The 16883-nt window shown below is 38.9% G+C and overlaps 1 protein-coding gene across 3 annotated transcripts in view; it reads left to right on the plus strand.

The window, feature by feature from the left end:
• robo3 (roundabout, axon guidance receptor, homolog 3 (Drosophila)) overlaps window positions 1-16883 on the plus strand; it is a 182095-nt gene that overhangs the window by 96931 nt on the left and 68281 nt on the right. Inside the window, exon 1 of one of the 3 annotated variants that reach the window (XM_065259493.2) lies at window positions 5864-6440. The exons of the other annotated variants lie outside the window; for them this stretch is intronic. Within the exon in view, the coding sequence (XP_065115565.1) occupies window positions 6377-6440 (64 nt within the window). The 5' untranslated portion in view covers window positions 5864-6376. Of the gene's footprint in view, window positions 1-5863; window positions 6441-16883 lie in introns of those variants that run through there. 3 annotated transcript variants of the gene reach the window in all.

Below are 16883 nucleotides of genomic sequence, written 5' to 3' on the forward strand. Positions count from 1 at the left end.
CTTGACAAAAAAAACCTTAAAGATATATTCTCCTAAAACAAGATATATGTATATTGCAGGCAGAAGTTATGCTTATGTTGTATGCAATTTTGCTTTTTAGGTTATTTATTCTTTTTTGGTGACATTTTACTGGACAAAAAGACTACAAGCTTTCCTTTCAAAGTGCTGTAGTTTTAGATACAAGTGAAACCAGGCATCATAACATTAAAAAGAAAGTATGGATTACTACTTTTAAGTCTGGCATAGTAAAGATAATAAATCATTTGAAATTGCTTATTTAACTGCTTCCAGTTTTGACATCAATCTGAAAACTTACCGTATAACTTGTCTGATAAAAAACATACAAAATACATATTCTTTTCTGATATAATAAAAATTACATTCAATGTATACCCATATAAACATTCAGTCGCGGCCCTAATCTTAAAGCACAAAATGCATAAATTTTTAACTGGATGAGGAAAACATGCATCTAATGCACACAATATAAAGTTTGACATTTAATCAGAGCGCAGCATGGCATTGAATTTAAATTTCCTACTCAGATCATCCTCTAATCCCCACCTGCATAAGTGCAATAAGCTCTGAGTTGATAACATTGATTCCCCACTGTCTTTTTGTCACCTCCTACACCAAAACAGAGAGCAGAAGCCATGTTGCATTCTACTAATTTGCATTTTAGTCAATATGCAATGCAGTCAAATGAGTTACCCTTTGCATATTCAACAGCATTTCTGTAGCCCGTCCATGATTAAGGCGCTCCACGCGTTTGTCTGTTGCGTGCCGCGCAGAAATGGCCTGTAATGAGTATTCAGATATATAACAAGCATATTGCCAGTCCACTTAAACACATGCATGTAGGCATGCAAACAGCTCATTTAAACCCAAAGGGAGACTGAGACAAGCCGATAGAGGGAAATGGCTATTCTGATGAGATAGCCGGTGTCAAACTAGACCAGTCTGGTCTGGAATAGCCAAAGACTGCATGTCAGAGCGAATTTCCCCAGCGCTGCCGGCCGAAGAGGACCGTAATTGCTGTCACCTCCCTCCCGGATCCGACTGCAGACAGTGGGAATTGGAAGAGTCATTTCATCTCCAGGGAAACAAAATGATGGGCGCTCCAATTTTCCAACCCAAGTTGAAGGGAAAAGCAGAACGCCAAACATATCATTAGCAAGCCCCTGGTACAATTTCGGGAGTAAATTACTAACCAACCTGCACAGGTCTTCATCAAGACTAACAATAGAGAGTGAAGAAACCAGCAAAGCTTTCTGAGCTTGAACAACAATTACTAATGGGGAAAGCTCCAACTGTCTAGCATCACCTTCGAGAGCAGTTCTTCAAAGCCGGCCAATTAGCAACCATCTTCGAAAGAAGCGTGCGCGCGAGGTGACCTTACAAGGTTTTCGTGCCAAGAGTGAATGTGGTCGTATTATACAATTAGCTCTTGAAAGCCTGGCCTTCTAACATACAAGGGGTTAATGTCAGACTTTTTCCAGTTGCACTTTGCATATGATGGAAACAGAAGGGGTTCAGTCGCCTGATACACACCAATTTTACTCCTTTTCAGGATTGAAGGGGAGAACAGAGGGACCTTCTCGCTTCACAGAGCCACAATTAAGGGGGCCTCGAACAGAGGGGCTTAAAGACAAAGAGAGAGAGAGAGAGAGAGAGAGAGAGAGAGAGAGTGACAGACAGATAGGGAGAGGTAGAGAAAGTGGAATATTAATGCATCGGAGAGCAACAGGAAATTGGGCGTCTAAATGTGCGCCCGTCTCCCGCGGGATGATTAGCAGCAGCCAATCTCATTTTGAGGCAGATCGATGAGATATATTGTCATTTTCCAGCCGCACCCTTTAAATCAATTAATCTATAATCTATATGAGCTGTGCGGTTTAAAGCAACAGAGCATGACACGTGTCGCTCCTTTTTATGCATTCGATACAAAGCACAAATCATATTTCTCTTGCCAAATTGTTGCAAAACATCTCGGAAATCACTGTATGTGTCACCGGGCTCTGATTCGATCAGAATGCTGTTTTGCGGTCAGGCCACTGTGATTGTTTTTGTGTATAATCAAGCAAATTGGTCCGCGTTCAAAAGACGACAAATAAACACATTCTCGGCAGGTCTTTTGTTTCCTTTTAGGCTTTTGTGCGTGCCGAGCATTTACAATTTACTTCGGTGCCTGGTTTTTGGCGTTATTCCCTCTTGGACAACTGTCGCATGCAACACTCTCCGCTTTGGGTGTGCGGGGGAGTTGGATCCTTTTCTATTACATAAGGACTCAGTGTATTGCTTTTCACATTAAATGTCATTTGGCCTCAGCGTCGTGTCCGTCTCCATGGCGATCACAGCATGATGGGCAGTCAATATTTTGCTATAGGGATTTTGGCCAGACCAGATGTACCGTTGGGCACATGTATGAAACATGTTGGATGGTTGTTTGTGTGTCTCTGTGTTATGGTGCCTGTTAATGTCACAACACAATGTGACATCAATTATCAACACTTGTCTACTGATGAATGTATTTTTAGCTGTTCCAGTGTTTTGCATTCATTAGTTTTTCTGTAGCTCAATTGGTAGAGCATTGCGTTATCAACACATAGGTCAGGGGTTTCATTGCCACACATACTGATTAAAAAACATTTATAGTATAAATGCACTGCAAGTTGCTTTGGATAAAAGTGTCTGCCAGGATTTTTTAGGCCATCAGAACTGCTAAAAATTCATTTTGATTATTCATATATAAATTCAAATCAGGAAAACAAATTAGAAATTAAGTGTGCAAGTTGCACATTTTTGGTGGCAGTTTTGTATAGATTTCGGTTTGGTTTGTATAAATGTGATTTCAATAATGCTATTGATTTAAAAGGGGCCATGGCATGAAAATCTTAAAGTGCTATGACTGGGTCCCCAGTGCTTCTATCAACCTAGAACATGTGAAAAATATCAACCCAGTAACCAAGTTTTGGTAAACCATTCTCTACAAGCACATGAAAAAATAGGTCGTTGAAATTTGGCTCTCCTTATGATGTCATAAGGAGCTCTTATTATAATAATACAGCCCCTTAATCTGCACTATCCAATCACAGCACTGCCATTTAATGCAGAGAAAAAGAGAGAGAGAAAATAATTCACAGCACAATTGAGTTTCAATTGCAACAAACCACCATCATTGGTATCACTGTTTGCACTTCATCCGCTCATTTGCATTTTAAAGGACACACCCAAAACGGCACATTTTTGCACACACCTACAAAGTGGCAATTTTAACATGTTATAATAAATGATCTATGTGGTATTTTGAGCTAAAACTTCACTTAATGTGCTCTGGGGACACCAAATATTTATTTTACATCTTAAAAAAGTCTTGTGGAACCAGTTTAATCCGCTTACACGCTTCCTATCCCTACCGTGTCTATATATTATAAATATAAATATTAATCTCTCCCTAGGGTTTTTTGTCCTTTTAGGATTTTTTCCCATTGGGTTTTCTCCTAGGGGGTTTTTTAGTCCCAGGGAGAGTCAGCCAACTTTGGCTTAACTTAGCACTTTACTGTATACGTTACATTATTAATATGCTCGCTTACACGGGTTTTTATCCTTAGCCGCTATATTCTACTTCTTATACTATGTATTGATTTTCAATGTTCTCCTCTACATCTACTCATGTAAAGCTGCTTTGCAACAATTAACAATTGTGAAAAGCGCTATATAAATAAAATTGAATTGAATTGAATTGTGCCATGGCCCCTTAAAGGTTAACCAGACACATTTTTTTTTTGTGATGACAATTCTTGTCTTTATTTAACAAACAGTGTGCAAGGGTGAAGGGGATCGGCAAAAGACATTGAGACAGAATTTCGAACTCGGGTCACCGAAAGCGCATCAGCTCCAACAACAGGACACATTTCTAAATTGATGTTGATAAAAGGGGGTTTTGAACCTTATGGAGCAGAAGAGTTTGAAAAACACAGATTTTTACATTTTACGTTATTTTTTGTAATTATTATTTCTCTGTGTTGGCTTCAAAAATTTGAAGTATCCCATTGGTTGGTTGGGATGTGTTTAGCTTTAAATGCACAGTGTCAGATGGTTTGGCCCCAGTTCAGTATTGTCAGGTGTTGGTTGTGTGGTTGATCAGGGTAATAAATCACGTTCAGCTGGCATGGACTCAAGCGGCTGTATGGTGGATGGGCTAATTGCGTATAGTGCTATAGGATTTTCAAAGCGGTTTCCTCTGTCACTGTCGATTGCTGAACACTCGTATGATGTCTGATATGTTGCCACCGAGGTGCAATTTTTACCTTAGCCTGGCTTAATGGAGAAATGTTCAAATCGGTTTTGCGGTCACCTTATTTGAAAGGTCAAGTTAATTTCTATTGATAAAGGCTTGTTTTTGATAATTTCTGTCCGTTGGCTGTGGAAATTAGTAGATGTGTTTTGTGATGAGATTGCCTGAGGCATTGTGACATCCTTTTCATTGTAATTTATCTTTTTTTGAGGAATTATAGAATCAATCAAAAAAAAATTTTTTTTAGTTATGTTATGAGCAAACAAGCTGTTTTATAACATGACTGCAGAACGTTTTCGCATTCGTACTGTAGATCGACTCATTGTTAGCTTTTACGAATTCGACGGTAATTTGTCATCTCCAGCGATGTTCTCCGAACTCCCGCTTCTACCATACTCTTGCGACCAATGCTTAATGGCATCATTAAGACGTGATGATATGATGTCGCCATAACTCTCACCCTAATGTGATTATTCAGCAAAATTCACAGACTGCACACTTGCCCTGACAGTTCCAGCTGATGTTTTATGGTAGTGGGAGCATGCTGCATCAGTCATAAGAGAGATGAAATGTATTTAGGGAAAAACGGAATCATGTTTTATTCAATTACACGCCGAAGCTCAATTAATCAGTTTTTGCAATTAAGTTAAACTTGCTCATGCATCATACATGAGGACAATATCAAGGGTAGTCCTTCCAGAAGCTCCTCGTGTACACCAGTGTGAACATAATGGAAGATATCACATTAAGAGAATTAAGATAAATATGTCTCCCAAATTAATGGCAACTTGCGTGTAGAGCCTTTCATCTTGAAATTAACATAAAATGCAATTTGTTGGTTAATATTTCAACAAATACATCGTCATTATAGCTGGGGAAGTGCCAGGAATGCAACGAGTGAAATGCAGTGAATACAAAACAGGCCTTTTTTTCTGTTTACTGATTGGTTGCTGTTATTTGCCAGAGCTGAATTCAGAGACATCATCTGCCATCATTACCTGCTGCAGTCAGAGGGTCTTTTCTGTCATGCCTCATTGTCTGATCCTCATACCACCCTGCTATACCTCTGATATTGCTTTTCACTTCTCATCCAGTCATTCACTGTTAAAACAATGACATTTCTTTTTGTGATGATCTATCTATCTATCTGCTTGTTTATCTATCAGCTCTGTGTTTTTCTGTCTTTCTGTCCATCGCTCCATCAGTCCATCTGTTTGTATGAGTGGATGTATGTATATATAGCGCAGAATTGTATTGATGACTTTTGTGATACTTTTTGTGATTTAGGGCCCAGTTTTTGTCAGTTTTTTAGAGCCTGACATACAAGCCCCATCCAAATAAATGATTTTTAAACTTATTATATATTTATAGTTTAAAAAATGTTATGTCATTCTTATAGAAATGATTATGCACAGAAAGCAAACACCTCAAAAGTAATTCCTAAACATACAAGGAGCTAAATAAGATTGTGTGAAATCAAGTCACTGGCCCTTTAAGAGTGCAGTTACCCCAGTGTGTGTAACTGCTGAAGGTGGTCAGGGGTATAGGGGGTGGGCTAGAGCCACGAGACAGCCGCCCGTAGACACCAGTAGTAAATCCGTTCATTCACAGCCAAGTGAAGAGCGGGAGGCAGCGGGAGAGATGGAAATCGTGCGCGTGAACTGAATCTTCTCTCTTTCTCTAATAAAAGAGGATATTTTTCTATTCCGAGGAAAAGAGAGAAGAGATGTGTTTTACCCGCGAAATTAATTTAAGATGTAAGAGCGTCTGGGGCGGACTGTAACAAGCGTCAGATCTGTCCGTTACATTGACTCTTTATCGATACGATCGCTGCTGGAGCACAACACGAAGCGCGTGCACACCGGAAACGCACGAGAACATGGAATATAACTGATGCTCTTATTTATGTACCTGTTCAGGAAACAGTTTTTGTGCTTTTAGTTTAGTTTATTGAAGTTATTCAATGTGACTGTGTGCTCTGTTCACATCTGCCGGATTGTAGCGCTTTTCTGGTGATTTCAGGGACAGTCCGGATAAAGGCGAATAAAGTATTACGGGACTTTATTTTTTTAAAAGGTGATGGAGTTTGGCAGGACTTTAGAAGCTCTCATCATTGCGTTCACGCTCATCTGTTTGTCTCAAGGTAAGATGACAGTACGATACAACCGATTATAATGTGAGGTGAAATAGATTCGAAATGTTTGTATAACTTGAATTCTGTCTCGTAATTGTTTATAGATGATGCTATTGTTATTGCGCGCATAATAAGCTAGCATAACAGGACACTTGCACACTAGCAGGTCGTGCATTTGCATTTGAGTTGTGTTTTTAAATATTCAATTCATATTGATTTAAGTGATATTCATGAACGCTTAAAGATAAAGTCAGACCTTATCAGTTGTTATTAAATAACATTCGGTAGGCTTTCATGTGTTTTTATTGTATATATCTCAAATACTCCGTTCTAAGGGGATTTATTGAACTATCCCTAAAACATAGAGTAAGTGTACTTACTGAAGGTGAACAAGCCATACAATTAATTATTTTAAAGACTAACAGAAATGACCCATGGCTTTACTACAGTACCCATTTCTTAATAACAATGTTATCTGTAGTAAAACCATAGTAAACACAAACTTACTATTGTCCCACTACATGAACCATAGTTTAACCATGATATTCATACTAATTATGGTAATACAACTGACACTTAATAATTCACCAAAAAGCATGGTTATTATACTTTTAGTGTAATAAAACCATGTTATAATTTCATATGGCCAGTTCTTAGTTTATCATTAACAAACAATGTTAACCTCGCCTGTTTACATAAATGCATGAATTTGCATTAAACCAAACACACTATTGGCTTTGTAGCTACAAACTGGCATAGCTGGGATTTTATCACGCTCAGATCAGTGCTGGCTGTGCTGCCCAGCAAAAGCTCATTTTTATGAGCCAATAAACATTGCCTCTGAGATCTGTTCCCCAATATAACAGATGACAAAATCGGCCACTGAATCAAGGGCAGCGCGCCCCCAGACGAGGCATAAAATGACACACTAGGTTTTTATTTGACCAGATCTATAGTTGCCACCAGTCTCATTTGTGTCGTCAATACTGTTTCTGCTTTTGTTTCATGGGCAGATGTGGTCAAAGTCCAAAAATACTCAAAGTGAGGTTTTCTGATCCTGTGGATATAGCTAGTTTTAGCCAATCCGAATGGTCTACATACTTTTTCCCGCACCTCTTCTGGAAAACAGGTAGTCTAGCGCAGGTATGTGCTCGCGGCCCACCGGCTATCTCCTTTCACCTTCTCACACCTGATAAGGAATTTGAAAGAATAGGCATTGAATTACATCCAAAGCCCTCAACACTGTCATTTGAAGATATCTGATCTTGTCCGTGATTAAGTTTGTATGGTTGTGTATTATTTGTTGTGTTTGTGTATTTGCAGCTTGAGTAGGACATATGTTGACTCAGTTCCTTTTGAAGTCATTCTAAACAGCTGTTGGTTTTCTCCGGATTGTCCCCAAACATTCATTTAATGACAGGAGGCTTTAGATCACGTTTCTGACTCAGTAATGACACCCTTAAAAGTACCGAATGAACCTCAACGGAAATGACAGAATAACTCCATCCACAAACGTCCCTTTTGTTTTTAATGGATACATCACATCCAATGCGAACACAAAGATTGTAATAGCCGCGTATATGTCCTACACTGTATGCGTCTTTGATTGACAGTGTTTCAAAAGCCCCGAGACTTTTTGCGTAAAGCGTGTCATTTATTGTTTTCCTCTTTGCGAGACAGCTTATTTTGATGTCTCGCGTCTCCGAGGCTGTCGTTGCTCCTCAGATCAGACGCGAGGAATGTTTGTGTGCGTTTGTGTGAGAGGTGTGACACAGAGAAGTCTGCCTTTCCCTTACACGCATTCGCGCAAACTCCCTGTCTCTTCTGTGTAAACATTGTGCTGTCGAGAGGTTGTCAATAAAGAGGGAGATAAACAGCGCATTCCTACTGAGCACGTCTGATGTCTAAGTCTGATTTCTGTCCCAGCGTATTCACGCTCTTTACTGGATCCATGCCTGCCGGGAGACAAAACAGCTTGGATGTATCTTTCTCTCTCCCTTGTTGTTCTCGCAGATATCTTGTCAAAGAATTCATATTAGCTTCACCGTAAATGCTCAGAAATCCCTATTAATGCTTTTAAAATACTTGACACCTTTAATTAGACAGAATGAAACCGAGGCTGTTTCCATATTTTACAATGCAAGAGCTTTACCCGTGTCTTAAAATAGCAGTATTATATCACCTCCTCTTGTGGATGGAACTGCATGATTTTAATTGGTCAAGTAAGGAAGCACAGACGGCTCTAGTTTACAAGTCTAACACTGACAGGAAGTTTGAATTAAACTCTTAAGACGTCGACTCCGGCTGGCGTGGCTGTGTGGGGGTAAAAAAGGACACAACACAAAGCATTGGCATCAATCTGTCGACCCTGTGTCTCTGTCCACAGCTGAAGACAGTTTAATAGCTCTACGCATTAGTTCCAGTGGCTGGGATGACCCTCAAAGCTGTGGACGAAATAGGAAACACCAGACAAAGAATCGGTTGGATTGGACCAAACTAAACTTGCTGATTCTGTTAATCTGGCTAGGGTTTGTTTAATAGTGTTTGAATTATAATTTGTTACATTCATAGATTTATTTACTTCCTAGTAGTTGTTATTATGTCTTCAAATCTCAAAATATAGTAAAAATGTAATGTTTGCTTAGATTGTTGCCAAAATTGTACATAAATGTGGAACATGCACAAGGTTGGTGACAACCTGAACAAGGTATAGGTTGGCGGAGGGCAGGGCACATTGGAGTACTAAGAGTAGCAGGTAGATATTAAAAAGTTCAAGCCTCTTATGGGCACAAAAGTGTCTAAGCACACAAAATTCATGATTGATAGGTTTAATGAGCAATTTTGTGAGGACATATATGCATAATTAATTTTTACATAACGATACTTGGCACACTGTCTGGTTATTCTTTAAATGACCATATAATAATAATGCAAATCCTGACTGAGGCTTGATATTTAGCTTTGCTGTCGAAAAAAGAAGCTGGCCCTCTTTAAACCAGAAAATATCTTACCGCTGTGATATTTACCTGCAACGCAGCACTGGTTTTGTGATTATTTTTCGGTCCCATTCCAATAACTCGATAGTATTAAGCAGTGTTTTTGTTATGAGTAATACACTGAAGGTTTGCCTTGGAAATTGGTCCCCTGGTGGATTGCCATCGTTCTGGCTGTTGACTTTGTCACTCTCAATTGTAGCAGGTTTAGCTACAATTCACCAACTAATGTTAGCCCTTTAATCAGTAGATGGTTTAGTTTACAACTATACACACAAAGTTGAAAATATTCAATTGAATTTTATATATAGAGCGCTAATATGATGGTGTCTTAGGGATTAGCCCTTTGGAAAAAAACGACTGTGGTGCTCATGCTGGTCATTCGGGATTGAGTCTAGCTCCAAGTAGAGCTGGATGGTATATCGAGTTTTGGTAATATATATTTTTTTCCTACGGGATACCGGATGAGACAATACAGTCCATTTCGGAACAGAAGCTCTACCAGATATGTACACTGAGGTCAAATGTAAGTTTCCAGACAGCTGTTTATTTTCAAACAGTGAGGAAAACCCTGTGTTGGATTTTTTTTATCATACACTGTTAATAAAAGTGATTGTGACATCTCACATGAGGATTTGACTTGAGATATGCATCTATTTGAACAATATTGCCCAGCCCTAGCTCCAAGGTATACCTTCAGCAAGAGAGGGCTGCTTTGTTATCTACTAGATGTTAACATATAAACCAGTATTTAAGATTAGGAAATGGAGACTAAATATGTTAATTTTCTACATAATCTGTTGGTATTTACATAGTAGGCTAAGCTTTTGAAACACGCATGCATTAGTTGCATTTTCTAATCCAACAGCAAGGTATCACACAGTAATCCTTCTCTCTCCCCCTTAGAGAAGATTTGGTAGCTCGCCTTTCACAACATTTCAATTCACAGTACTGCTCCCTGTTGTTTAAAAAAAAGGTTTGAGAAATTGCTTGTAAACACACCCATATTCCTGTACACTTCATAACTCTGCAAGCAGTTACACCCATTGGGATAAGCCTGTCGTGGACTTTGGATAGTTTTAAGTGGGGTCTGCGGTTTATCTGTGTGCCTGTGAGAGCTGCAAGAATCCCGTAGTGGAAAGAAGCTGCGGGCAGCCATGGGGCACCGCTGCGCCGTAGCACTTACAGAGCCAGACGAAAAAATCCCACTATCTGCACGTCTGGTACAGTAGGATTCCTGCCGGTTTGGCTGCCCTGCATTACTCTCAGCCACATCTTCAGATCAGATGTTCTCGAAGTCACTTGTGTGCAACAAATTATGAAACTCTTCCAACCGAGCGTTCTGTTTATTTTTCCCGAACCCAGACAAGCATCTCAGTATGGTTGCTCGGTATAATGGCCTGCTGAGCTCAGATTACCACATTCTCACACTGAGAAACAACTCAATCAGATTCTTAAGCAGACAGATTGTGCTTCCAGTGTTTGCACAATGCAGTGGTTTTCAAATTTTTTGGCGTGCGCCCCCCTCGCCTTGTTTAGGGTGCATTTGAATTAAACAAAACATATTAAATGATACAATGGCTATGTTTTCATGCACAAAAGTTTGTCAATCTGACAAATGTGTGTACATGTGCACAGCCAGGGTTGCCAGATTTGTGTATCAAAACCAGCCCAATGGACATATAAAACTAGCCCAAAAGCATCCCAAAGACTATTTCGAGCCCAAATACCAATTACAAATCAACGAGATGCTTTGATCTTTAACCCGCCCAAAAAAGCAGAGGACTTGGCAACGCAGCACACAGCAACTCTTGTCAAATTCATGCTTTATATCTTTGGATAAATGTACAAAGTCAAAGTGGAGTTGGTGAAAGTTCTTAAGAAGTTTTCAGATGTAGCCAAAGAAAACGCACTTTTAGAAAGACACAACGCTAATTTATTGCTTTATGTAATATTATAAAGGTACACATGAACGCTGCACAATGTACAACGCGTGACCCTTATTACCTTAATAATGGGGGTTGCCATTGCCTTGCTATTGCATGGTTCTGTGACTAGAATTGTGCGATATGTAAATAAGAGTTAAATATAAGAATTTAACAAGTACAACAACAAAGTTTTTTTGCTTGGGATTGAGAAAATACTATGATTCATATGTTTACATGGGTACTTTTCTCCCGATTATTGGATTACAGATCAGACCACACAACTTTTTTTATTTGATCTAAATTTGCATCCGTTCGACCTCAATTGTACTGATTAAGGTGTTTACATGAAGGCTTTTCAATCCGATTGAGCCATCAATACGATTACAAACGATTATTTGGTTGCATGTAAACATACTTAGTAGGGTTGCGTTACGATTAATCGTGATTAATCTATTGCAGAATAAAGGTTTTTGTTTAAATCACATATGTGTGTGAACTGTGAATAAAAATCATATATAAATATGCACACATGCATGTATAATTTTAAGAAAAAAATATATTTATATATTTAGTATTTCTATTTATATATAATATAAATTTTACATAAATATACAAAATTAATTTATATACAAATCTAAACATTTCTTAAATATATACATGCATGTTTGTGTATTTATTTATACAAAGTTATTTTACACAGTTCACACACACATATAAAACTTTTATTCTGCAATAGATTAATCGCGATTAATCGTTATGCAACCCTAGTAACTAGCGTAGTGCTGTTGGTTTTCTGAGGTTTAATTACACAGAATCTATAATAAATAATGTACTTTATAAAATGTAATTAAACTGGGGTCCCACTGGCACTATACCACCCCCCTCCCAGTTTGAGAGCCACAGCAGTACAATCTTTTGAGGAGCAGACCTCTTTGGTCTTTGTTTTATTTGTGCTGTTTGCTAGCTGATGCAAACAGACCTAGCGTGTGTCTTTGTGTGCACGTCGAGCGCACTGTAAATAAAAGGGCCCAGGGCCATGTGTGCTCTCTCATCAGGAGCCCTGGTTTAATGACTCAGTCTCTGTCTGCACGGGCACCGCTGTTAGATTACCTTCATTAACAGGAACTCTCTCTCGTTCGTTTTCCCGGCACCTCTGTTTACGCATTGCACGCTGTTAAACTTGGCTCCTGCGCTCTTATTTGCTTCGACTCCCTGAGATCCTCATCAGCCGTGATCTTTGTGTTGTTTCGGTAACTAAGAGTTGATGTTGTTGTTTGGTTGTTGGGTTCAGAGGGCTCTCAGACATGGACATTTCTAGCACGCATGTTGTTTAATGACTGTGTAGATCACAATCACAGCTTGGATGGGATGCAGTTGGTCGTTGAGTGCAATTGAAAGAACGTTCGTTGTGAATGTTTTGGTGTCAGTATCTTTGGTCTATGTTGAAACGGTTTAAAGGGCTAACAAGCTGTTGTTGATTTTGCATCATTGGACACGTGGCAGGATTTTTGTTATCTATTGTGCATATTTTCTGTTATAGCAAGTATCTGCTGCTTTCAATGGTGATTAATCCAGCGTAGCCATCCTGTTTACTTGTAAAGCTTGCCAGATGGTCCACTAGCATAGAAGATGTTTGACCCTTTATAGAGCTTATGTGCTATTTGGCTGAGTTAAGTTCGCTACAAAAATTTGTAGTAATGGAAACATATTAGTGTGATGTATTTTTTTCAAAGCAAGTGTTTACAGCTCTCAAGATATATCAGATCTCTGTTATTTACAAGAATGGCTTTCGTTTTGGTTCATCTAGTCAGAATTTGTGACTTTAAAATGTCTTTAAAGGGGACATTTCACAAGACTTTTTTAAGATGTAAGATGGGAAATAGATCTTTGGTGTCGCCAGAGTATGTATGTGAAGTTCTAGCTCAAAATACCATATAATATATTAAGCATGTTAAAATTGCCACTTTGTAGGTCTGAGCAAAAATGTGTAGTTTTTGAGTGTGTCCTTTTAAATGCAAATTAGCAAAATGGCAGTGCCGTGGTTGGATAGTGCAGATTAAGGGCGGTATTATCCCCTTCTGACATCACAAGGGGAACCAAATTCCAATTACCTAATTTTTCACATGCTTGCAGAGAATGGTTTATCAAAACTTAGTTACTGGGATGTTTGTTTTCACATTTTCCAGCTTGATAGAAGCACCGGGGACCCAATTATAGCACTTAAACATGGAAAAAGTCAGATTTTCATGATATGTCCACTTAAATAAGTAGTTTTTTGTGATTGTAAAGAACATTCTGTAAAAATATTACCTTGATAGCTTTAACATGGACTGAGTAGGTCATGTCAAAGATTGAAATTAAAGTTAAATTAATCAATCAATCAATCAATCAATCTTCTAATTCAAGTTTTTTTAATAACAAATATTACTTGGTTATAGTTCATGTCACCTCGGTTCAGACCTAGTAAATCAAATTTTTTTTGCTTGAATTTATTTCTGAAAATGGTCAGTCATTACATTCACAGCAGTGTATTATACTTAGCAGTCATATCTGTCTTTATACCACATTTGGTTTCAAGGCTAAAAACAGTAGGCATTTAATTTAACTACTGAAGTTATTCATGTACTTTCTGAGCACTCGAATGCGAAACATTACTACGCACTACGTTAATTAGCCTTGTCCTTTATCTCACGCAGTTTAATTTTACTCCTTATGTGTCAATCTTCTAGCCTGGCAAGCCGAAAGCGAGTCCGTGATCAACCCAAGTGTGTCATTTTCATGCAAAACACCCACAATCTCTACTAGCACCACTTGACTTAAATGTTAAACCTGTTAAATGTGTGAATCACTAATTGAAAGCAATTCAGCTGTGTATATTCCACCGCCTAAATGCCACATGTTCAAACCCCACCCCTGCAGATCTCTGGAAACATACGCAGGTTAGGTCTAGTACCAAAGGAAGCCTAGGGGTTTTCCAACCCCTCATTTCCTGTTGCAATCTTGAGCCATCGGAGCAAAAAGAACACATCCTGAATGTGATATGTTATCTCCTGGACCTCGGGGAGATTTGTCGAGTTCCTGCTGTGCTGGGAGAAGACAAATGTTGAATTTTTAGCTAATCATTGGCGTCCCATTCGAAGCATGCATGCATTTAACATGAAGCCCGTCCATACAGTGCTGACTACGCTTGATTTCTTTTCATCTTTGTGCGTTTGACTTTCAAAGATTCGGCTCATGAATAGTCAGCCCTCCATTGAAGGCCCCGGCCATTGGAGATTGAAAGAATTTTAAAATGGCTGTATCGTTTTTGATGAGAAGAACGTAACTTCAAAGCCCAAATCCACTTTGTTTTACCTCTTCACTGGTATTTGACCCGAAGCTGAAAAATGGCCTGAGGGATCAGAAGATGAATCGGCCATCTGAAGAAAGCTAGCTTGTGGTTTGACTTGCAGATCTGCTTCACAGCTCACTATAAAACTTCACGTCTTAAATTTGTGGTTCGTGTGGGCCTGTCCTAAAAGTCGGGTGTTGGGGTCAAGCGAAAAGTGCATGGGGGAACACTGTGTTTTGAGATTAATCCAGCGGAACGTGGAGGTTTTTGGTGCTCCACCAGGAGAACTAGGAAACTGATGTTATCTCGACCAGTGGTATGTTGGGCGCCCCGACAGGGCCGCTTCCATTAACAGGGCACTAAGGAGGTCCGGACAACACAGAGCAGCTGGGCCGGGTCTCCACTGTCGCCACCACGCACAATTTATCATTTATTCCCCACTTCTTGCTTGGTAGGAGAAGTTGACGCCCCCTTGAGATATGTGATATGCATTGACATGTATTCCAGATGTGTTTTTCTTTGGGGTTGAGAGTTTGAATTACAGGAGGTCAGGGAAAACAGACTGTGGTATTATTGTGCTGCCTTCATGGAGGCTTGGTTTGCAGAATCTTAATGAAGCCAGTAAATCCAGACTACTACTGGTACGTAACCGTGTATCCGGATAGACGGAAAGTAAACTATTTCCAAAGAAAAGCAAAGGGCAGTATAATTCTCCAATCTTTAGATTCTTCACAACTTGGTTCGGTTGCACTAAAGAAATGAGCTACTTCGACAAGGCCAGGGTGACCGAGAGGTTGTTTACGCTTCATGGCTTGATCTCCTGAGGAAACTGTGAGCTTGGTGAGATTGCAGGGTTTAGGGTCAGCACTTATAGAGATTCTTACTAACAGGTCGAAGCGCTGAAAGAATCGTATTTATTCCTCTCACCTCTTTTCCTGCAAGTCTCTCCAGGGAATCCAAAGAAGGATCAATACCTTCAGTGGACTCTGCCGCTGACCAGAGGATGGTTCACTTGAACCTCTGTTTATTTTGTGATGTGAGAAGGTTTTTAAAGAAATTTAGGAGCCAGATGGTCTTGGGCATGAAGATCTGATCTTAAAGAAGTCTATGTAGTATATATATATATGACACCTAAATAAACACTGTCCTAGTGGTTTCCAAACTGTGGGTTGTAGTGGTACAGCGGGGTGCCAAGGCCTAGACTAAATTAAAATATTCAATTAAAAACATAGGCTAATTTTATTTCAATAGATTTTCGATAGATTTGTAAACTGACCACGTTGCCCCAGCTACACACTTTGATAGCATATGTAAATAGTATGCATTGTTATGGATTTACTTTGTGTTTTTATATAATCTTACCTTCAACGGAATATGATTTGCAAATTTAAATATTAGCTTTAACACCAAGACAAAAAATAATGTGAAACTTTGGAGCATTTGGTATGTTTTTAACCCCTCTATAGTTTGGGCTCAACTCTTTATTTCCGACACAGTAGTGTACTAATGCTTTAGAATCATTATGTGGCGTTAAATTATTAAAAAATAGTGCACGTTACAAGGTGGCAATGCCACATGATTTGAAGTGGGTGTGCAATTTTTTTATTATTATTCAAAGGACCGGAGTCAATTATTCCACTTATACCACGGTTACCACATACATTGCGAAGACATTGCTCTGGTGGTTATTTTAAGACATTTGATAGGTCAGATGTGCATTTCTTCAGAATAAAACATTTTATAGTCCCATTGTATAATTTATTTTTCAATATTTTACTATGTTCGTACCTCAACTTAGACGAATTAATACATACCTATCTTTTTTCAATTCGTGCACTTTAAAATATTGAAAAACTGTGGTGTTTGTATACATATAAGACTAAAATAAAAAGAAAACTGAAATTGAGGTGTTTAAAACATTCACTGTTATTTATGTTGTTATTGGTATACAGGACTGTTTGAATTTATTTTACATTTACTTGTTTTACATAAATATCTTTAGGTAAAAAGTCAAGGCATATCCTTTATATACAATCATCCAGGATGCACACAGGGGCATTTTTCTCCTTTGAACAACATCAAAGCCCATCTAATGGACACTCATCCTCTGAAGGCACAATGGCACATAGACTTTATTTCAGAGAGGCTCTGTAACTCCTGCCGTCTCTCTCTGTTGCAGTGAGAAATCCTCCTCATCCCC

This window comes from Paramisgurnus dabryanus, chromosome 10 (assembly GCF_030506205.2).
Source record: "Paramisgurnus dabryanus chromosome 10, PD_genome_1.1, whole genome shotgun sequence".
NCBI classification, from domain to species: domain Eukaryota; kingdom Metazoa; phylum Chordata; class Actinopteri; order Cypriniformes; family Cobitidae; genus Paramisgurnus; species Paramisgurnus dabryanus.